Source organism: Dama dama, chromosome 30, assembly GCF_033118175.1.
Source record: "Dama dama isolate Ldn47 chromosome 30, ASM3311817v1, whole genome shotgun sequence".
Taxonomy (NCBI): Eukaryota; Metazoa; Chordata; class Mammalia; order Artiodactyla; family Cervidae; genus Dama; species Dama dama.
The window spans coordinates 51,109,646-51,133,867 of record NC_083710.1 but is presented as its reverse complement, the minus strand read 5'-3'; the positions used below and the strand labels follow the sequence as shown (position 1 = coordinate 51,133,867).

The 24,222-nt window shown below is 38.2% G+C and overlaps 1 protein-coding gene across 9 annotated transcripts in view; it reads left to right on the top strand.

Moving 5' to 3' along the window:
• KLF12 (KLF transcription factor 12) overlaps positions 1-24,222 on the top strand; it is a 657,687-nt gene that overhangs the window by 510,872 nt on the left and 122,593 nt on the right. For all 9 annotated transcript variants that reach the window (XM_061133269.1, XM_061133271.1, XM_061133265.1 and 6 more), the window contains one exon: positions 12,294-12,429. In XM_061133269.1, coding sequence (XP_060989252.1) covers positions 12,294-12,429 — 136 coding nt within the window. The remainder of the gene's footprint in view (positions 1-12,293; positions 12,430-24,222) is intronic.

Here is a 24,222-nt window from a genome sequence, read left to right as displayed (position 1 = left end):
CATGAGACATACATATATATACACATATATTCATACTTTTAAAATTTTGCCACCTAGAAACTGTTCTACTTTATAAACTAGATGAAACAAGTTGACTTGTTATATAAACTTCTTGAATTGTATTCCCTATGGTGCAACATTTCAATAGGGGAAAAATGTCTTCACACTTATCATTAAATGAATATGATGATTTTAACACTGTTTATTTTCTTCCTATGTTCTTATTCCTTTACCAAAATTAAGTAAAGTTGGAAATGCCAGGTTAATTTGAAAAAATATTTCTTATTTTTTTAACCTTTCATGTCACCTAGGAATTATTCAATGTACTCCTTTTCATTCACTTACTCGTTTGATTAATGCACATTTATGATTCAGCCCCCTGTTCGATGCACTGACAATACCCACAAGAAGCTCATAGTTGAATGGATAAAGGAGACAAGACTATAGTGAGATGAGTGCTGCAATACAGATAAGTGTAGAGCCACAGAGATAGACTATAAAGGGATGCAAAGCTTAGAGGTTGAAAGGGAGTGATTGTAACTTCAGGAGAAGGGTGTTTCTCAGAGGAAAGTGTTACTTACATCATCCACATAAATGAGGAAGGAAAAGCAATTAAAAAACAAAAGATGCAATGTCCTAGCAATATGTCAGACCATAGTAGATCCTAGTAGATAGAGACATTATCCAAGTAGATAAGTTGGTATGGTTCACTTGTAGGGTATTTATCAGAAATGAAGTGGGGTTCTAGAGTTATCTATGGATCTGGTTATCCCAGGCCTTGTAAGCCAAACTGAGAAGTCTGTATTTACCGAACACTCTAGGGAGACAAGCATGTAAATAGATGGGAGTAACATGGTAATATTTAAGTCTGTGGATGAAGGACTGAATAAAAGAAAGGAGAAAAGTTAGGAAGCTATTTTAGGAAGCCAATGTGAATGGGTATCTGATGGACAGAACTCATTGCCCTGATGGTTGTCAAGGAAGAAGAAAAAAATATATCTAGGATAATTCCCAGATTGTTATTTTGACTATGTTGAGAAAGTTCTTTAGTGGAAGAATATATGAACTGAGAGATCTTACTGAGAATTTTACCCTGAAAACAAGGCAATGTTAAAAAAAAAAATTTTTTTTTGGGGGGGGGACCCAAAACATGAAGGAAAAGTTAAGGGCATAAACTGAAGTGTTCCAACATCTATCTAAAAGAACTTTTATAAAATAGGTCTAAATAGAATATATTCAGAGAAGCGATATTCAGAGGAATGGCTTGAGAATTTTGGAGAGTTAAAGGATAACATGAATATTGGGTTATAGACAAGTCAGTAAAAAGAAGTCCACCTCTGGACACAGAGTGGTGAAATTGTCAAGCATGAGTCATAAAGAAAATCTCGAAAGCTTTTCTACAAAGGAATTAAAGAATGACAGAGGCTGTCAACAGCAACAAATACCAGAAAGACATGCCGTAGTCTCTTCAAAGGACAGTGAGGGATCCTAGAATTCTGTTCCCAACAAAAGTCAGTTCAACTGACAGTAAGATTAAAAAAAAATAAAAATAAAAAATCATACATATATTGACTAAGTTTACCACCCACACAAATTTGCTGAAAGAACTATAAGATAGTTCTTTGAAAGAAAAGAACCTGAAATGGAAGCTGAGCTTAGAAATGATTTTAAAAAATATAACTATCTGCATGAAGAGATAAGCTTTAACTCTTGACAGTAACACATGAAGCAGAATACTGGGCTACAATGAAAAAGAACTTGGCTTGCCCAGTGACTCCGTGGTAAAGAATCCACGGGCAGTGCCGGAGATGCAGAAGACTTGGGCTGAATTCTTGGGTTGTGAAAATTCCCTTGAGAGGGAAATGGCAACAGACTCCAGGATTCTTGCCTAGGAAATTGCATGGATGTAGGAGCCTAGTTGGCTACAGTCCGTAGGGTCACAAAGAGTCAGATACGGCTGAAGGGACTGAGCATACCCAGCACATGAAGACCTACAACACCTTCTAGAACTAACACCAAAGGAAGAAAGATGTCCTGTAGTGAAAAAGAACCTGGGGAAGGTGGGAATGACCCCTGGGGTAGTTGTAGCATGCTGCGTCCTTCTTGTATTTGGGAGAAGAGATACCTAGAGTGACTTTAGAAAAATTAAGAATATAAATAAATATTTCACTCAACATATAATGTTGAGTGAAAATAAACTGTAGAATTTTATATATGTACTTTCTAAAGAGCAAACCCTCATTGGTGGTCACTCATTGATACATACCAAGTAACAACGTTAAAACTTATGTACACTTGGACAATATAGAAGAGGGAAACAAAATAGGGGGAAAATGCAGAGTCAACTCCCTCTGTGATATTTTACTTTCTTTAATGATCTGAAAGAAGTACTGTGAATATTAAGTTTTTTCATCTTTTGGGATAATCAAATAAGTGATCAGTCTGTGTGTATGTGGAATTTCTTAAATAAAAATAGCATCAGGGAAAAGCTGTAAATAATGTAACTCAATTTTGAATCAAGAGTATGAGAGGGCAACTGTTGGGTCCTAAGTGTGATGTCTGTTCATATTTTATGTTTATGTCCACAATGGTTGGATGTGAGAGGCCGTGGGAGGGATTGGTTTTCAGGATTTGGAGTGGCTGAAGGAGAAAAATGACTAATGATACTGAAGAGTCACTTTGATCCTTGACATCTTATTTAATTGACAGTGTGAATGGGGTGGACATGGAGGAAGAGCTCTATTTTTAGCAGATGAACTTGCATGGATTAAAATGACCCATCCGCGCCTCTCTGATCTCAGCTTGGCCTCAGGGCCAGCTGACGCTTAGTGCTGAGGAGGTGTTGTGGCAGCTTTGGTTAAGGAAGTCAGGGTGGATGATGTACAGAATGCATACTCTTAGAGCCGCGGTCCCCACGGTCTTTTTGGCACCAGGGTCCAGTTTCGTGGAAGACAGCTTTTCCATGGACGGGGGGCAGAGAAGGAATGTTTTCAGGGTAATTCAGGGCATTACATTTATTGTACTACCATTCATTTGGCAGGAGGCAGAGCTCAGGCATAATGCAAGTGATGGGGAGCAGCTGTAAATACAGATGAAGCTTTGCTGTCTTGCCCACCACTCGCCTCCTGCTGTGTGGCCTGATACCACTTCATGGCCAGGAAGTGGGGGACCCCTGTGTTAGAGCACTGTAAGTTTTAGAAGTCACCCAAACATCAGTGTCGCAAGTTTCTACCAATTAAAAATCTGTTTTTCCTTATTATTATATTCAAAGAAAATAATATCAAACATTTGTGCGTGTTTCATGCCTAAAGAGTCCATGAGGACACGCGCATACCTGAGGTCGACAGCAGCTTTGATTATAAACATGCTGTGATACTCTCACGTGCCAAGTTGTTTTAGGGTTTTTTTGTTGTTGTTTGTACTTTTGGGCCATGCCACACAGCGTGTGGTATCTTAGTTCTCTGACCAGGTATCGAAATTGTGCCCCCTGCAGTGGAAACACACAGCCTTAACCACTGGACCGCCAGGGAAGTCCCATGTGCCAACTTCTTTAATCTTTTTACTTTGAAACTAGCAAAAAATAACCCCTTTCTTGTAAATGGAAGTCATTTCCATATCAACTAACTATGCAGAGCTTCGTTGATACAAAAACGGAACTATTAAGTTCAAAGTAGATTTTCTTCCATTTCTGAAGTGTTTATTAGATCTGAACACTTGATATTAAGTTGAGGATCATGATTCAGTGGTACTTAAAATCATTATAGCAGGTCTCTTATCTGTTTCTTGCAAGATTCAATTCTACCCAGTTGGCAAACCAGAAAACACAGAGCAGAAAGACCAAGTAAGTGAAATAAGAAAAGTGGATTAAAATGCCATGGATTAATGTCTAAAGTCATCTTCTTTGTGCCTTCCAAAGGAAAAGGAGTTTGACGATCTCATTATTCACCATATGGGCCCACCACCAATTCACTTTACTTTTAAGTGTTTTAAATCATCTCTTCTTAAAGGAGATTCAATTTTGAATAAATCAGTTGGAGCTGGTTAGCTTGGGTTTTGAGCAGTTGTAATGAATTGACAAAATGGAAATGGAGAGGGAAACAGTGGTCTGTGAAATCTCAGAAGACTCTTGGAGTTCAGAAGTCTTGGCCAACTCTGGAGAGTTACATAACGTTAGTGGAGGCACAGTGTAAAATTCCACTTATTAATAGAAAATTTTATGAATTTTTTTAATCACAAAAGCCTTGTGTGCTCTGAGGCATAGGTCCTGTGAACACAAGACAATTGTAAATCTCTATTCTTGTTCTTTTTATTAATAAGAAAAGTAGTTTTAGTCATTCTTTAGAAAGGTAAAACCCTAGTTAATATTGTGATAATCTCAACAAACATTAATTTTAAATGGTATTTTAAATGAGTGAATTCCTCCTCTTCAGTTTCCAAGCAGAAACTCATATTGTAGAAGTGACATGTATGTTGTTGTATTTAAAATATTTTACTGAAAGAAAAGAAAATCCTATTAAATGTAATTTACCTTAAAAAGTAACCAAAAAATTAAGAACATTTTCCTTCCATGTTATTCTATGGCCTTATACAAACCCTAAAATATATATAATTAACTGATATTTTATAGAGTAACAGAAATTTAATGATTATGACTTTTGCCCCATGAATGTTAATATTAGAATATAACTCAGAATGTAATTTTTAAAATAAAACCTGACATAGACACTTTTATCATTAAATTGCAAGCTGGGAACCACTGTGATCAGTTCAAGTAGAGATCTGCACTTATTACCATCATCTTCATCAGTAAATATTACTTTTTACTGTGTACAAGGGAATATAATCAATATGATTTCTCAAGGAGTAGACCGAATAAAAAGGTGTGTAAAATAAGGATCCGTTCAGTTCAGTCATTCAGTTATGTCCGACTCTTTGTGACCCCATGGACTGCAGCACTTCAGGCTTCCCTGTCCATCGCCAACTCCCGGAGCTTGCTCAAACTCATGTCCATTGAGTCAGTGATGCCATCCAACCATCTCATCCTCTGTCGTCCCCTTTTCCTCCTGCCTTCAGTCTTTCCCAGCATCAGGGTCTTTTCAAATGAGTCAGTTCTTTGCATCAAATGGCCAAAGTATTGGAGTTTCAGCTTCAGCATCAGTCCTTCCAAGGAATATTCAGGACTGATTTCCTTTTGGGTTGACTGGTTTGATCTCTTTGCAGTCCAAGGGATTCTCAAGAGTCTTCTCCAACACCACAGTTCAAAAGCGTCAGTTCTTTGGTGCTCAGCTTTCTTTATAGTCCAACTCTGACATCCATACATGACTACTGGAAAATATAGGCTTAAGTATAATTCAAAATGGAAAGTGCAAGAATGCCATGAAAATACATAAGTACAAAAATATGAGCATTTTTTTTAAAGGAACGTTTACATTTTGTTAGAAAATGAACCGAAGGTTTGTAAAAGAAAGTATTATTCTTTAGGAAGGGTGTAGAATTTTTTTGACTGAATTGTGCATAGACGGGAGACGGGAATAACCATATGTATTAATAACTGGATTAAGGGACTTCAGAGATAGGACACATAACAGTGCCAAATGAAAAATGAAATTGTAGGATGATTAGTGGGGGCTGCTGAACCTTTTTTGTTCAGGTGGTGGGAAAAATTCAGTGCTTTCAAATAAGGACTGATTGAGGAATCTATTTCTCTAGACATCCTTCATTCACTTAATTACTAGGGAAATACCACAGAAGACAAATGAAATATGTAGCAGTACTTTGAGGAAGCTTATTGAGTTTATTATGAAAAGAAAGGAAGGGACCTCCAAAGAACTGTGGGGTGAATGCAGTAGCAGTTAGTATCTGGTTGAATGAAAGGCACACCCATGAAATGAGAGCTCTCAACCTGGGTGACCAGAAGAATGATGGGTCTCCACTGAGGCTTGAAAGAAGAATAGGACTGGACTTTCAAATTACTTTTGGACATTCAGATGGAGTAGAATGCAGGAAATATGAATAAAATGGGATTGAGGGCAGAGGTTAGAGCTGGGAACATGAGTTTAGTGTCCATCTCCACTGAGACAGTAACTGAAATTGTAGAAATTGTGGAATTACTGAGAATAAAGAGAGACAGAAATAAGAGGGTGGGTAAAGAGATTTGAAGGGGTACCTAAAATTTAGGTATACGCAGAGAGAAGATTTGAAGAAAGTAAGAGGGAGAGAGACTCAAAGGAATTAAACAGTCTACAGCAGAGTCAGCAAATGCTTTCTCCAAAAGGCCAGATGGTATTTTATGGCAAGCCATATGGTTTCCGTGACAACTACTCAAGTCTGTCATTGTAGCCCTAAAACAGCCATAGATAAAATCATGAGCATGGTGGAATAAAACTTTATCTATAAAATCAGGTGGCAAGACCCACAAGCCTTAGTGTGCCTACCCCTGAAGTCAAGGGACGGAGAGAGATTTAGCACATTATTGACCAGGGACATATTAATATATTTTAAAGAGTGATACAGTTAACAATCACTGTGCAGAGTTGTTAAAGCTTCTGGCAGGGCATATCACTAGAGCTTAAAATTGATCAAGGGTTCATTATACAACTTACGGTTGTCATTATCATTCACATTTTGCTCCGTTATGTTCTTGTTCCAACCTTGTATATATTATAAATGTCAAATTTTCAAAAATGATGCATCACAAAATTTTGAATGAAGAAGAATTTTTTTGGTGAATTTTATGTAGATTACTTTCTGTTACTGTCCAAGCGACATATGTGCTAGTGTCTCAGAAGATGATAGTTCTTCATAACATAGTTCTGATTCAGTGTGAATATTAGACCAGCAAAGAGACAAAAAACCTTAGTGATTGATTCTGATACAGAAAGTGAAATGAAACTCATGGTGCAGTGCTGGAGAATGCTGCTTTCGCTTCTGCAGAAGAGGGGACTGAAGATAACATGTCAAGAAAATTAGAAGACTTTACAGGTGTATCAGGTGTAACCATTGAATGTAATAAGCCTCAAAGTGTTAGTGAAATAAGAGAATTAATTTTTGGTTGGCCGAAAGAAAAATCACCAGCCACAGGTACTAGTTTCCCCCCAAATCCCTCAGTCAATATTAATTAAGAGGCTGGGCATGAAAATGAAAAGATACAACCAACAGTCTTGAAAGCTGCAGAGATTTCCAATGGTACTATCATTTAGAAGAAGACCTTGCACTAGGGAATTATAATAACATTATAAAGTTAGTATTTAATATAATGGGGGAAGAAGCCATTACACTGTCAAATGTGCAGATAGGAATTTGGGGAAAATGAATAAATTGCATATATATTAACACAGTACCCACATCCCAGGATTTACATAATTGATTGGATTTTTAAATCTTCATTGGGGTTACATAGACAATGACACTTGCTACTATGAAGAGAAGTAGTCTCATTCAGTTCAGTTCAGTTCAGCCGCTCAGTCGTGTCCGACTCTTTGCAACCCCATGAATCGCAGCACGCCAGGCCTCCCTGTCCATCACCAACTCCCGGAGTTTGCTCAAACTCATGCCCATCGAGTCAGTGATGCCATCCAGCCATCTCATCCTCTGTCGTCCCCTTCTCCTCCTGCCCCCATTGGCAGTAACAAAAATTTAGAAAGTAAGACAACAGAGCATTGTCAAAGCATCAGTAAGTAGAGTGAGAGCCAGAAGAGCCAGTTCTGATCCTGAAGTTCACTGTCCTCTGAGTCAAGCTTTATTTACTTATGAATTTTTCTCTCATCATCTATCTTGATATGCTAGAAAAGTCAAGCCTATATTTGAGCAACTGAAGCCAAATGACGTCAGCATATCAGTTGTACAAATGTATTATGAAGAGTGTGTTCCATAGTCCCATATGTAATTAAGTCCTAAGTTTTAATTGACTATAGGCAGCCATATGCAAAGGTCCATTTAGTAAAAGCTTTGGTTTTTCCAGTAGTCATATATGGATGTGAGAGTTGGACCGTAAAGAAGGCTGAGAGCCAGAGAGTTGATACTTTACAACTGTGGTGCTGGAGAAGACTCTTGAGAGTCCCCTGAACTGCAGGGACATCAAACCAGTCAATCTAAAGGAAATCAACCCTGAATATTCATTGGAAGGACTGATGCTGAAGCTGCAGCTCAATACTTTGGCCATCTGATGTGAAGACCTGATGTGAAGACTCATTGGGAAAGACTGATGCTGGGAAAGATTGAAGGCAGGAAGAGAAGTGGGTGACAGAGGATGAGATAGTTGGATGGTATCATTGACTTGATGGATGTGAGTTTGAGCAAACTCCGGGATATGGTGAAGGACAGGGAAGCCTGGCGTGCTGTGACAAACCAACCCCCAATTTATTAGACTGGCACGTGAAAGTGAGAGTCACTCAGCTGTGTCTGACTCTTTGCAACCCCATGGACTATACAGTCCATGAAATTCTCCAGGCCAAGACTGGATAGCACTCTTTTTATTTACTCACAGTTCTGTAAGGCAAACATTTGAAATGGGTTTAGCTGGGCAGTTTTCATGCTAGTCACTCCTGTGAATGCAGTCATCTAGTGGCTGGAATGTGTCCACTCAATCTAGAATGACTTCAGGTCATCTAACCAAGTCCATAGTTGCTGGGGGAAGCAATCACACAAGGGCATGAACTCAAGGAGACAAGATTAATTGGAGTGATCTTCATGGTGACAGTGGTTATAGGTGGGTGTTTGAAAGACTAAATAGGTTGAAAGAGTAAATAGGTTCAAGTTCAGGTGTTGGGTTTCTGCAGTTATCCTCTCAGGATTTCATGACATGGAGTGAATTTCACACCATGTTCCCAGTACCTCTCTCTCAGGGATGACACTTTGTCCAGCAATGAGTTAGACCATCTACTGCTGTCTGATCCCTTTTTCATTTAAGAGGAACAAAATCTGAAATGTAGATTCTTTTCAGATGCTTATAGCATTCTTTTCAATGGTTTCACTTGGTACTCTCTTACTCAGAGAGAGAGCTGTTTTTGGTTCTAATGCCCTGGTAACTTTTCCATTTTCTGTCTGTGGGCACCTCAAAGAATTAGTGTTCCCTAAATGAGCTGAGAAACTCAAAGACTATTGGAGGTTAGGGAGGGTAGATATACCCCTACCCCACATTTAATAAAAATAGAGTGGAATTATGCAACTATGTAGATTAGCTAATCATCTGACCTAATCAGCAATGCAGATTTTAAGAAGCTTTTCTAATTACTTCCTCAACTTGGCTGAAGGTATGGGTAAGAAGAGTTTCCCAGCATGATGGCAGCAGATGTATTTCATAATATTTATTGAAAATATTGGAAAGAGATCCTCAATTATAATGTTCCTGAAAAGTACATCAGAAAAGGCATTATATTTAACATATTTTAAGCTTTCATTAAGATATAAACATAGCATAATTTAGATGATCAACTCTCACACCAGTTATTTGGAATCTGTCACGCAGTGAGACTAACTTTCCCAGCCAAATTGGTTGCTGTTTAAGTGCCTGTGTCTTCCTTGAGTGATACGACTTCCCAAGTGATCTCTGTTTGTCTTGATGAAAATGGGACCACCAAAAATATCCTCTTTTCTTTGGCTATTTGTTCATTTGATCTCTTGGCAAAGGAGTCCTTAGTGCATGGTGTTTCAAGAACTTTAAATGTTAAATTGTTGATGTTTACAGGTATATGTAAGACCACACAATGAGTCTGATACTAAATTTCTTGACTCAGTTTAGCAGTTATGAACAAGTGTTAAAGGAATCATTTTGTAGTGGGATTGCACAACAGGAGACTTATCTGTGAATTTCTGGTTGATCTGTCTGCATCATCCCTGTGTCTTGGGCTACCTGAGTTCTGGTTGTTCATCTGTACCTTCCTTTCTGTGAGCTGCTGAGGATCATTCCAGGGGCTTCCCAGGTGGCACGGTGGTAAAGAATCCACCTGCCAGTGTGGGAGACTTAAGAGATGGAGGTTCAATCCCTGGGTCAGAAAGATTCCCCTGGAGGAGGGCATGGCAACTCACTCGAGTATTCTTGCCTGGGAAAAGCCCCATAGACAGAGGAGCCCGGTGGGCTACAGTCCATAGATTCTCAAAGAATTGGACACGGCTGAAGGGACTTAGCATGCATGCGCATTCATTTAATATGAAGCAGCCTGAGCCAGTTTCTGTTGCCTGGAGCCAAAATACATCTTAAATGATCTAATGCCTTCAGTGCCTTTGGAATGACTGAATGCCTAAGTAGCTGTATGTTATTACGTGGTTGTGAAATTGGTTACTTTCCTCTACAAAGAGTTTCTCCAACCCCCTCTGCTAGGGACTCTTCTCTAGAGATCAGATGGAAAAGAAACAGTCTTTGTCTCACCGTGTGGTGTGAAGACAGCACTCAAGAATTTAATGTGCATCATTGCATAATTCCTGGTGTTCGAGAAAGTGAGGGCTGTATTGGTGGAAGTGACCAGTGATGAGTCACATGATAGTAGATTGTTTTATTTGAGGATAGACCCAGAAAAGATGGCTAATCCAATGTATGATTTGATTGCTTTGCTAGAGACTTTGAAACTAGGACATAGTTATGCATTTGAAAGTTATAAGATGTGATACCTTTCTGTCCAAATTCTTAAATGTCTAGATCAAAGTTTCTCAGCCTGGTGCTACTGATATTTCAGACTGGCTCTTTGTCCTGGGGCCATGACTGTCCTGCACACTGTATTACATCTAACAGTACCCTTTGCATCTGCCTACTGGGTACCAGTAGCATCTCCCTTCCTTCAAGTTGTGATGAATCACTGTGTCTCTAGACATTGTCAGATGTCACTTGGGAGGCAGATAAGTCCTCAGCAAAGGACCACTACTTTAGATTAGTTTTATTATTTTCTCTTTAATTTAGCCAACGTTTACTAAACTATTCCGTTATTCAAAGTACATTTTGGTATGTTTATACTTGCAGAATGTATGTCAAGTATACTTACACCTTAGATTTCAACAGATACTAGCACCTTCCTAACCAACTTTAGTTAGAAATCTGTCAGAACTCTCAAGATACAGTTTTTCTGTTCATATAGTCAGAATTAGGTAAAATCATAAGAAATTATCTTGTGTGGGTTAAGAAAATGGGAAAAATCACCATTTCCCTGTGACTCTACCTGATGTATGATGCACAATAACAACAACAAAAAAAAAAACAAAAAAGAGGAAAAAAATGAAACTAAATATACCCAAATGTCATTGTAACCATGATTTTAAGTTCATTTTGCCTTGCAACTAGTAGTGGTTTTAGCAGTTTTATGTAGGCATGTTTGAAGAGCAGGAATCTGGTTGGAGCTGGCTGAGAGTTGAAACCACATATTTTAGCAAAAATGCAGTCATGTAGCTAGCACAGTGATTTCCATTTAAAAGGTGCGCTTCTTTGGTGCTTGAAGTGAGGGCTGATGGAATTCCTAGTTGGTGGCTGCTAAAGCTGTTCATAGAAAGAGGTGGAAGTGAAACCAGTTTTGAAAAATATACATTAATATATTAAATGTTGATGGTAACCCTCTCATTTGACAGGATCTGGTGGTCCCTATCAACAAGGGTCAGAACATTGGGCTATTTCTTGCCTCAGCAAGCATGCAGTGAAGGAGACTCTTACCTGGAAAATGCTGTTTTGGAAAAGGAGATCAGGATAATGATGAAGGGCACTGTCTAACACATGTAAATACAGTTAAAATGACAGGCTGCTAGTTCTGTTATTTTCCTGCTCTCAGATCTCCACTTAGAGCAACAGTGAACTATGAGACAAGGATTCACTGTGCTATGAAAAATACCTACACCTTGATATTCTTATAAATCTTGTTCTTCTCTAAGCTTCTGATGAGAGCTATAAGCAAACAAATCCTCTCCCTCTTGCTCTCCACCTTCCAGGCAGTGTTAGTATGCAACAAAAGGGCCAGAACTCTGGCAGCAGAAGCAAGAAGAAGCCAGAAGGTAGAACAATAACTCACGAGCTACCTAATCATCTTCTGACCACTCAGAAGTTGGTAATATCATGGATTTTATACGTTCTATTCTGTAATCATCCCCTGAAACTCCCGAGAGCTGATGGCGGTTTTATAAATCAGATGAACAAGGGAAAAGAGTCAGTGAGTGCTCAGTCCATAAAATACGTCGCTTTTACTAATTCCTGGGATTTCTAGAGGATGCCATGTGAGTGATATACACAGAAGAGACATTCCGTGCTTGATGTTGGTCCAGGACAAGGTTAACTTTCTGCACACTAATTTTAATTCATTATATATGCCTTTTTTTCCCAGCACAAATGGACCCCCGAGGCCTATCTCCCAGACAAAGTAAAAGTGACAGTGATGATGATGACCTGCCAAATGTGACCTTAGATAGCGTTAATGAAACTGGATCTACGGCCCTTTCCATAGCCAGAGCAGTACAAGAGTAAGTATCACATTCTCAGGATGAAATAAGAATTGCCAAGGTGTTCAATGGATAATGGAAACAGCAGCATCTCCTTCCCCAGACCTGTCATTCTAGCTCTGACTGGGTACATGTGTCAGCATCTTTCCATTCAGCCTGAGTTCTTTGGGAGGAGATCAGGGGAATCATGGAGTGTTTTACGTAGTTAAATATTTGCGTTTGAATAGAAATGAGACTTCTTTTTTAATACTTCCCATACCTTCCCAACTCTGAAAAGAAATATGCAATATATTACATTCTTTTTGAATGTCACTATCTAATTATCATCTTTATCATTTTCATATAGAACAGTCAAGAGAAATAAAACCCGACAAGCATTATTATCTTGTGTTGATAGGAGAAAATATAGGATAGATTTTTTGAAATTTAAAAATTTGAAGATAATATGTTACCTCTTTGAAAACTCAAATCATATGTTACTTTTGAAGGGCTCTTTCTTGCTCCTTTAACTGCAACACAGGGTTAGATTTTAGCCCTCATTTATTGAATATAGCTGCTTTTTCGTCATTCTCAATTCTGTGTCTAGAATTGCACCCATGACTAATCCATGTATATTTTGTCTCTAGCATAATTTTTAATAACATAATCTTAAAGGAGGATTTAAATTAAGCCACTATTACAATATGCTGACACAAAAGTTCATTAACACTTTACTTAAAATAATCTTGGTTACCTTCCATGTATTAATTCTTTTTTTCCCAAGTATTGACTAAATACTCTATTTCATGAATTAGGTCTTGAAATTAAAAAAAAAATTAGTGAAACATTTTAGAGTTTAGACCCTATATGTGGGTATTTGTATGTGTGTGTAAAATGAATAATATACCTCCATGTTATATAGGCACTGGGTATTATATATTTACATTATATGTGTATACACACGAACATATATGATATATTTGAGGAAACAATATATTGCGAATCTAATGAAATTTGCAGTTAGATTTGGATTCAAATTTACATTCAAGCTCTTAGTAGCCATGTGATGTCTGGCAAATTAGCCACTCTGGGATGTTTCTTCATCTGTAATAAGAAAGACTGCTTACCCTACAGGACAACTGTGAGGGTGTCATATAGTTACATGGCATGAAAATTGAATTGAAAAATTTTGACAGATGAGAGCCTCAAGGAAGGGTAAAATTAGTAGTATTACTAATGATAGATAGTTGTTACAATAATAGAAATAGTGTGTAGTATAAGTACGTGACAACTAGGAAATATAAATATTGCAAATGTCGTTATGCTGATATCACTATTGAAGACACTGAGGATCAGAGAAGCTCAGTGACTTGTCCAAGGTCACATTATAAGTGGTGATGAGACAAGGTTTAGAACTTCTGACTCACAGAACAGGTCTTTTTCTATGAGTGCCCTGTAATGTCTGTTAACAATCATATTCTTCCACTTGAACATGTATAAAAACACTTTCTTCTCCCATTGTTCAAAAAACTGTTTGTAGTAACTTAGTTTCTCTGTGTGGTGATCAGCATAGCAGTTGTGGTTTTGTGGGAGTGAAATCTTAAGGTCAGGGATTCCATTTTCTCACCTGTAAGATTAGACTGTTGTAAAGGTTCAATTCTGAGATGAATCATAAATTTCACAGACATTTTAATCACACTTGTTTTTCTGTGCCATATAATATATACATAATTTGTGTGTACGTATGTTATGGATATGTGTGTTTCTTTTATTTCAGATGTTAGGGTTTGGCAGTGTGATTACTAAAATCTAAGTTATGCTTATTCCATTTGGAGCTGATAGAGCAAATAATGGGTACTAGCTTCTCAAATATAATCACTTTTTATGCTTCTAGTATTATGTTCTGATAATATAATAGTATATTTTAATATGAAACTTTTAACAGCAGCCTCCGGAATTGAAGCTTCATTTTCAACATAACTTCTCTGATCTGCTTTGTGAAAACGTTTGGAAGCCACGATAGTTTGTTCCTACTGTGCATATGCCTGCCTTTATTACTATTAGAAAAGTTGCATGTGTATCTAGGGAAATGCCAGATTCATTATTCATGCAAGTGTTTTCATTAAACGATTAGTAAAGAATACTGAGCTGTCACTTGGGAAGCCCTAGAATGCCAGAACCCATCAATAGTTAATTAAGCATCATTCAAGAAGGAGTATGTGTGTGTAACAACTAAAAAGTGATAACATACTGTGAGGTGAAGTGAAAAGAATGTTCTACAGAGACCTCTTAAATGTAGGTACATTTCAAAACTTTTAACAATATGTTGAGGAAAATTTTAGGCTCAGTATATAGTGTATACTATATATAGTATATAGTCCTTGTTAGAGAATTAAAAAAAAAAACAAAAACTGTCCTTAGGTTTACCCAGAGTTAACTTTCAGTGGACATGTGTTTCTGTTCTTCTCTTAATTTCTCTTTCATTTTTTGTGCATATCTGTTTCACTATTAATTTCTCTTTCCTCTTTTTGTGTTTGCCTTTGGATCATGAAGCCATCTATTAACACAAAAGCTGGACAATGAACAAACAAGCAAAATTCCAGTATACTGTGCTCAGTACAATAATGTATCCCATCATAAGAGGACAGAACATTGTTTTGGCATGTACCAGACAAGAGGATTTCAAAAGATATCTGTGCATCTATTTCTGGCACTTTCAGAACTTTCCATAGAGTTAGGTGAGAATGATGCCTGTAGGTAGGGAGGTGATAAAATCAAGGGTTTATGTGCACTAGAGGTAGCACATTTTAAAAGCCCTGAGCAACCAAAGCACATTTGTCTCTCTAATTAAGCCATGGTTTAGGAAGAGTTCTTACCTCATTGGCCACCAGTGTGGTGTCAAGGAAGAAAGGGGGAAGATGAGGTAGGAAGATATTAGGAAAGACTGATAAGCAGAGAGGGATTAAACTTGTCTTGTCCTTCAACAAGATCCTAACCCACAAGATGACTGTCTCCAACCTTCTCTCTTCATTTTCTCCCTTCACATTCAGGTTCATAGCCTTGCCTCTGTAGTCATCACCATAGTTTGAATTTTTGATTTGGTGGCTCACTTTTTGACACTATATTTACATAGCATAAACCTTAATATGCTATTAAATGCTGTTGTAACATATTTGGTATCATACATGTTACTGGTTTTTTTAATGAATGCTCTAAGTCTTCAGTTGAATATTTTCCCTTTGATTTGAAATGTAGGAGTTGTTAGCCAAAGCTTCATCTCTCCTCACCCCAATATGTTTAGCTATTCTTGTCTTTAAAAAAGAACTCTGCTTGGTGGCTTGAGCATCAACCTGAGTCCACTTGCATCAAATAGATTTTTATAGAGAGGCTCCTGAACTATGCTTGAACTGTTCATTTCAGCTATTTTCATTGGTTCATTTGCTTCTCATTTATCAGCTCAGCATCAGTGAATTCAGATAAGCGGGAAGAGCTGGCCATAGAGAGGCCCTTCTTGTATTTCAATTGTGGAGGCACTGTCCAAGCCAGAGACAGGTATCCAGTAATTGTGACAAAGCCAGCTTCCAGCAATTCATAGAACATCTGTTTTGCTTTGGTCTGGTTTTTTTTTTTTTTTTTCCTCCCTCTGATGCTGTAATAGGGTCATTACCCTTAGCTACTTGACAAACATAATTATGAAATAAATGTTTGGAAAAAGAGAAGTACAGGCACATGATTAGAGCAAATTATTATAATTAACTCTAACCCTCAGCAAAACTATTTTTTAAATAGGTAAAATTTGGCTCTCTTATCCAGAGCCTCTAATTTCTGTACCCCTTTTTCTTCTTTCTAGTTCTAAAACTTCATACTCCTCATTTGGTGATGCTAGTAGAATAATCAACTTCCTTCAAACTAAAGTGTAAATGCATACCAATATCTGAAAGAGGGCTTTCCTCAGAGAATTTCTATTCAACCAGGAACAAGCCTTAAGCTGAAAGAAAAAGATCTAGTCATGATACGTTCTGTAAGAGTGAAGTGGGAAAGGGTAGAGCAGAGGGTGAGGAAAGCAAATGAAGATGTTAAAGAGATGGACTTGTTTTTTTCAGGGTCAGTTTTTGCAGAGTTGGTAAATGCACATTATTTTTTAACTCACACAGTATCTGAATTCTCTACCCTGTCTGATCTTGATGATAACTCTCAGAGGGTGGGAAAAAAAAAAAAAAAAGCAATGTAAATTAGTAGCAGTAGTAGTTTTTTGCTTTAGTTAGCATCCCTAAAATCTGCACCTGGTAAAAAGATATTCTTTTAAATGGCTCCTTGTCGATTACATTTAAGCTAATTAAAACACTGCTTTCTTACCCCTGTTTTTTATTATATTGCTTGTGTCAAGTGCCCTTCTTCTTGAAGCAAAACAATTTGTGAATTCTGGAAATGAAGAGTCCTATATCTTTGTTACATTTTCACTTAGATGCTCTTTGAAAGAACAGATGTGGCGGCAAGTTTGTCCTATTACTTCCTTCAGATTCTGTTACTGGTTCAAACATCATGGTTCTTAATTTAGAAAGTTGGCCTCTGATGATCAAAAATAGTCAGAAATCTTGTAGGTTTTTGATGGGGATTGTGTTTCTCATTGTCCTTACTTTAAAATTCTCGATCTTTATTTCTCAATTTCCTTGTATCTAACTGGGTTAATGTCTTTTAAATGATCATAGAGAACAGTCCTAGAGATAAGAGAAAGAAAAAGCTGTTACCGACTGCCTGTGAGTGTGTGTGTGCTCAGCCGTGTCCGACTCTTTGCGCCCCCGTGGACTGTACCCCCCAGGCTCCTCTGTCCATGGCATTCTCCAGGCGAGAATACTGGAGTGGGTTACCATTTCCTTCTCCAGGGGATCTTTCCTACCCAGAGATGGAACCCGCATCTCTTACGTCTCCTGCATTGGCAGGCAGATTCTTTCCACTAAGCCACCTGGGAAGCCACTGGCTGCCTAGTTTCAGGCAGATTCTATGAAAACTCATATAGGTTTCGTTTAATTTGCCCTATGCTCCCCTTTTTATGCACAAATAAAGAAAAGGAAGCCCAGAGAGCTTTAGTCTGTCTCCAGAGGTCCTACAGCTGGTAATTTGCAGAGCTCATTTTGAAATCAAAGTTTATCTGACTATAAGCCCAAATTCCAACCCCCCCCCCCAAATTCCTTTATGGAGACAGCTCCTGTTTTTATGCTGTGGCTTTAAAATCTCTAAACCATAGCTATCTAAAATTCACACAGTTTTTTTAAGCCTTGAATCCCAATAAGAATACAACTTTTATGAAATAATTTCTGATTTTTATTTCATTTTTAAACTCACTGTTACTTTAAATGTAATCTGACGTAAGGGGAGGGGGGATTCCCTGGTGGCTAAGACAGTAAAGAATCTGCCTGCAGTGTAGGAGACTCAGATTCAATCTCTGGATCAGGAGCATCCCCTGGAGAAGGACATGGCTACCAACTCCAGTATTCTTGTCTGGAGAATGCCATGGACAGAGGCGTCTGGAGGGCTACAGTCCATGGGGGTTCACAAAGAGTCAGGCATGACTGAGCAGCTAGCACTTAAGGGGGAGATAATTCGATCAAATGCCTTCTCAGAAATGGTTCTTAAAAAGGTATTCCATTTTGTGAATCACACATAACATTATATTGATATGTAAAGAAATAAAGTACAAATATTCTTTATATAGCACTGTTGCTATTACTTTAAGAAATGATTATTTCAGTATAAATAAACACATGTGCTGACATTTCCCAAATGAACATCCTTTTTAGAATTGCTTTCTGTCAGTCTATAAAAGGAGAAGTTTGTTCAAGGGCTGAGATGGTACTGTGTCATCTAATTTTGCTTCTTCACCTGAAGACTTTGAAGGCATTGGGTCATGCCTTTTCTGTTATCTGCTGATTAGAATGAACCCAGCTGAGCTGATGGTGCCCAGAGACTAGCCACAGAGCTCAGTATGTCAAATAATTTCAGTTCTTTTGTTTTAAATATTTCCCAAATTCTTGTTTCAATATACAAAGCTATATTTTTATTTAATAAGTCTGTTGTGTTTATGCACGTGCCTGGTGAGTCGCTTCAGTCGTGTCTGACTCTTTGCAACCCTATGGACTATAGCCTGCCCAGAAATTGAACCCGCATCTCCTGCATTGGCAGGAGGGTTCTTCACCACTAGTGCCACCTGGGAAGCCCATAATGTGTTTGGAATACCTTCAAAATCCCACATCATGTCTTACCAGAGAAATAGCTTTGGTTCAGTTCTGTAGGTGAAAGCTAGCTCTCTAACAGACTAATGATAGACATCATGGCTGATGAGACTGCTGCTGATGGGTAAATCTGAGAGGCATTCACTGTCTTGCAAAGGAAATAAACACTTTTATGTTGCTCTTCTTCTAAGGTAGGTCAAAAAAGCTCCTGATTTCTTTGTGAATGAGTATAGATAAAGTCTAAAGTGTGTACTTAGACTTCATCAACCCAACATTCTTGCAAGATTTAAAAAAAAAAAGATAATGGTCACTGGGTAACTCAATCCCTGGGTGTTTAATAGCAAAATGAAGCCTGTACTCTTATACCATCACTTTTATCTGCTTTGATGAGATCCTGTTGGTCCCTCTTTCACTTAAAAAAAAGTTTGATCAGTTTTTATAATAATTTGATATTTGAGCTGTTTTGTGAATTAGCAAATTAAGTCATGTCTTCATTTGGTGAATAATTAATTCATTTATTCAACTCTGAGTTACCTTCTGGAGATATGGGATGACTGAGTCACAGTACCTTATCACAAGGGGCTCAGAATAAACCTACATGAGGCAAATTAAAGCCCAAAGGGATGAAAGCATGAAAGAGGAAAGGAAAGGACACGTAGCTTATCCAGAGTAGGGGAGAGACACATGGTAGGGTTGCACAATGACAGGCGTGGAGCTGGTGTGGTGAAGACCTGGGAGGGGAAGCTGCTTCGGGAGGTGTGTAGGGACCTGATCAGGAATGATGACTTTATTCTGTAGACAGTGGAGAGACATCAGTAGATTTTAAATAGGAATGGCATCATCAGCTTTGAGTCTTACACATTTCAGTCTCGAGGAAGCTGAGTATGGTGGTGCAGGTTGAAACTCTGCATCCCAAAGAGTGCCATTTCTACGAATGGTGCTGCCTAGCTGCCCACAGCTTCCACAGTTAGACACAAGAGCTTGTGGCGTAAAGATGCATATAAAGTGCTTTATATATCTGCATGTATGTACATATGTGTGTGTGTGTGTAGACACCCCTGTGTCTATTCTTATGAGTCTCTCCCGTATATGGAGCTGTTCAGAGGACGGATAACATGTCCTCCTTGTATCTCCAGGGCTGGTAGCACAGTGTCTGGCCGGGGACTCTTTTATACACTAGAATAGCATTGAATAAAATAGACAAATGACTGATTTTGTGGTGCTTATATTCTAGTGGAGGGTGTGAGAGAACACAGACAGTAAGTGAATAAAACCTCCAAAGAGAGCTTCGCTGGTGGCTCAGTGGTAAAGAATCCGCCTGCCAAGGCAGGAGATGTGGGTTTAATCCCTGGGTTGGAAAGATCCCTTAGAGAAGGAAATGGCACCCCACTCCAGAAATCTTGCCTTGGAAATCATGTGGACAGAGGAGTGTGGCAGGTTACTGTCCATGGGATCATGAAGAGTTGGGTATGACTGAGCATGTGCACACAACATACACACACCTCTGGAGAAGGGAAGTGCTATGGAAGTGAGGGAAGCAGGTATGGGTGCTGGGTGGGGTGGAGGTGGTAGACAGCGTTTATAACTTCATTTAAGGCATTTGAAGAACTCTGATAAGGTTATATGTTAGGAGAGCCCTAAAGAGATATGAGGTCAGTTCACTAGGTTATCTGAAGGAACAGCCCTCCAGGCAAATAACAAGTGAACAGATTCTAAGGCAGGAATATTCCGGAGTGAGTAAACAGACTCACTGACCAACTAGAGAACATGAATTAGAATTCCTTAGTTTTGCAGAAGAAACTGAGTTCTGTAGATACTGACTGTTCTAGCATCACTTCCCTAGGGCGAGGGAGCCAGGACTGAGTCTCTAGTATCTACTCATAGTTTTCCCTCTATGCTGTGATTAAAGTTCTTCTTCTTTTTTTTTTTTTTCCCCAAAGGAATCTGCAGTTATTTAACCAAAACGGAAGTCCATAAACCAAAATATGCAAAACAATTTTTCTTTCAAAACACTTCATTACTTTCAAGTTACTTCTTTTTGGCTGGGTTCTTCCAATCTAATTTTGTATCCCCGATGAGTCAAAAATATTTATTATCCTAGAGAGTTTTTTAAAAATAATTGTTACTATATCATCTAGGAACCATTAGCACTTTTTCCCTAGAAATGATGCAGCTGTTGTTCAAGTGAGAACTTACCCTGAGGATTTTTTATGTATGAATCTTTTTGATCACTCAGAAGTAAAATAAAGTACAAGGCACCAGAATCCCCTGGCCGCCCAGTGGTTAGGACTCTGTGCTTTTTTCATGGAAGGGTCCCATGTTCAATCCCTGGTCAAGGAACTGAGATCCTACAAGCCATGTGATGTGGTCAAAAAAAAAAAAAAAAGAGGAAGAGAATACAAGTAATGCAATTTGTTCTAGAAATGCCAGAAAGTACAAAAACAAATGTGCAAAGCAACAAGAAAAATAGCAAAGAAAATAAAAGACATCATATATGGAAGCTTCTACACAGATGCTGCTGTTGAGACTGATTTATATCTTATCTCTGTGGCAGGCATTTGATACCTCATGTGTAATGCTAAGCAATGAGTTTAACCTTCCCCCATCCCAACTGAACTGAACATCATCTTTTGGTATATACTACAGATATAAACAGATTATTTGTTTAGCTTTTGTAAGCACTTGGAAATTGTTGTTAACTGAATGTTGATTTGTTTTTTAAGCTCTCATACCTCATTCTAATGTGAATTTATTGCTTCTAGATAATCAATTTAAAAATATGTAGAAATCAAGCTTTTTAAAGCCAACCCTTTTGTTTTTATATTTATTTTTAAAGTTAGAGATTCCAAAGTTATACCATAGATGGAATGAGTCAACCACTTTTATTTGAGAGTGGCTACAGATTTTAGCTGGTAATTGCTGAAATGACCCATAATTTAAAATAAAATGGTATTTCATGTGGTCATGCAGTATACTCCAAACTGATGGCAAGTATTAATTTGTTGTTAATTGTTTGACCTACTTCTCTGTGTGAGATCTTTGTATAGCTTTTTATTTTCTATATGTTCTACCTATAATTGCATTGCAAATTTGTGTATGCCATTTGTATTTCTCATCCATATATTCCTAATGAGTGTAACTAGTAAGTATAGGTAGCCATTTCTCATGTATTTTTGATGTGTGTTGACATAGATACTCAATGATTATGTTGAAATATTAATAAGTTTCTCTAGAAGTTCCCAGAACTATTCATCACTCTTTCATTTATTAATATAGTCAGAGAAAGTACACATGATAGAAAACCATACTGTAATATATTTGAAATTAACTCAATTCACCAGGCTATCATCTCTTCCATTTTCAGTCAAATGCTCTAGATACTCTCTCTTCTTATTACTCTTCATGAGTTATTGCCATCATACCATAATTTTCCTTCACTTTATAGCACTTTCCCACACGTGAATCTCATTGAATACATTTACTTACATGCATCAAATGGAAGTAGAAAATTAATGGGTACGTTTTCATGGAGAACCTGCTGCTATAGAGAAAAATCTGACATAGATAAAAAAAGATAGCTTGGATTAGATAGACTCTTATCAGGATGACATTTGACCACAACATTGTACCGTCTTCTTTCACAGTCACAAACTTAAGAGTTGCCACTAGATTGTAATCTAGTACATTATGCATTATGGCTTATCATGACAATTAAATCCCAAACCATGTGCAGTTAGTGTAGTAATAATGCCAGCAAATTTTGAGGCATTTTCTGATTAATCTTTTGAAAAATTATTTTCATGGGAGAAGGAACTCCAATCTAAAATAAAATTAATTCTGTCAAAGTGTAGTTTCACAATTTGCTGACATATTTATTATTAGTGTTATTTTACCTCTACTTGTGGAAAAGCAAATTAATATATTAAAAAAAACTGAAGTTTTGACTTAATTTAAAGCTAATTATGTATTCTCACTAAAGTGATCATTTTAACAACTTAATTTCTAATATTCAGTTCAGTTCAGTCACTCAGTCGTGTCCGACTCTTTGCGACGCTATGAATTGCAGCACGCCAGGCCTCCCTGTCCATCACCAACTCCTGGAGTTTACTCAGACTCATGCGCATTGAGTCTGTGATGCCATCCAGCCATCTCATCCTCTGTCGTCCCCTTCTCCTGCCCCCAGTCCCTCCCAGCATCAGGGTCTTTTCCAATGAGTCAACTCTTCGCATGAGGTGGCCAAAGTACTGGAATTCCAGCTTCAGCATCAGTCCTTCCAATGAACACCCGGGACTGATCTCCTTTAGGATGGACTGGTTGCATCTCCTTGCAGCCCAAGGGACTCTCAAGAGTCTTCTCCAACACCACAGTGAAAAACAATCAATTCTTCTGTGTCAGCTTTCTTCACAGTCCAACTCTCACATCCATACATGAGCACTGGAAAAACCACAGCCTTGACCAGACGGACCTTTTTTGGCAAAGTAATGTCTCTGCGTTTTAATATGCTATCTAGGTTGGTCATAACTTCCCTTCCAAAGAGTAAGCGTCTTTTAATTTCATGGCTGCAGTCACCATCCGCAGTGATTTTGGAGCCCAAAAAATTAAAGTCTGACACTGTTTCCACTGTCTCCCCATCTATTTCCCATGAGGTGATGGCACCAGATGCCATGATCTTAGTTTTCTGAATGTTAAGCTTTAAGCCAACTTTTTCACTTTCCTCTTTCACTTTCATCAAGAGGCTTTTTAGTTCCTCTTCACTCTCTGCCATAAGGGTGGTGTCATCTGTATATCTGAGGTTATTGATATTTCTCCTGGCAATCTTGATTCCAGCTTGTGCTTCCTCCAGCCCAACGTTTCTCATGATGTACTCTGCATATAAGTTAAATAAGCAGGGTGACAATATACAGCCTTGACGTACTCCTTTCCCTATTTGGAACCAGTCTGTTGTTCCATGTCCAGTTCTAACTGTTGCTTCCTGACCTGCATATAGGTTTCTCAAGAGGCAGGTCAGGTGGTCTGGTATTCCCATCTGTTTCAGAATTTTCCACAGTTTATTGTGATCCACACAGTTGAAGGCTTTGGCATAGTCAATAAAGCAGAAATAGATGTTTTTCTGGAACTCTCTTGCTTTTTCAATGATCCAGCAGATACTGGCAATCTCTGGTTCCTCGGCCTTTTCTAAAACCAGCTTGAACATCTGGAAGTTCTCGGTTCATGTATTGCTGAAGCCTGGCTTGGAGAATTTTGAGCATTACTTTACTAGCGTGTGAGATGAGTGCAATTGTGCGGTAGTTTGAGCATTCTTTGGGATTGCCTTTCTTAGGGATTGGAATGAAAACTGACCTTTTCCAGTCCTGTGGCCACTGCTGAGTTTTCCAAATTTGCTGGCATATTGAGTGCAGCACTTTAACAGCATCATCTTTCAGAATTTGAAATAGCTCAACTGAAATTCCATCACCTCCACTAGCTTTGTTTGTAGTGATGCTTTCTAAGGCCCACTTGACTTCACATTCCAGGATGTCTGGCTCTAGGTCAGTGATCACACCATTGTGATTATCTGGGTCGTGAAGATCTTTTTTGTACAGTTCTTCTGTGTATTCTTGCCACT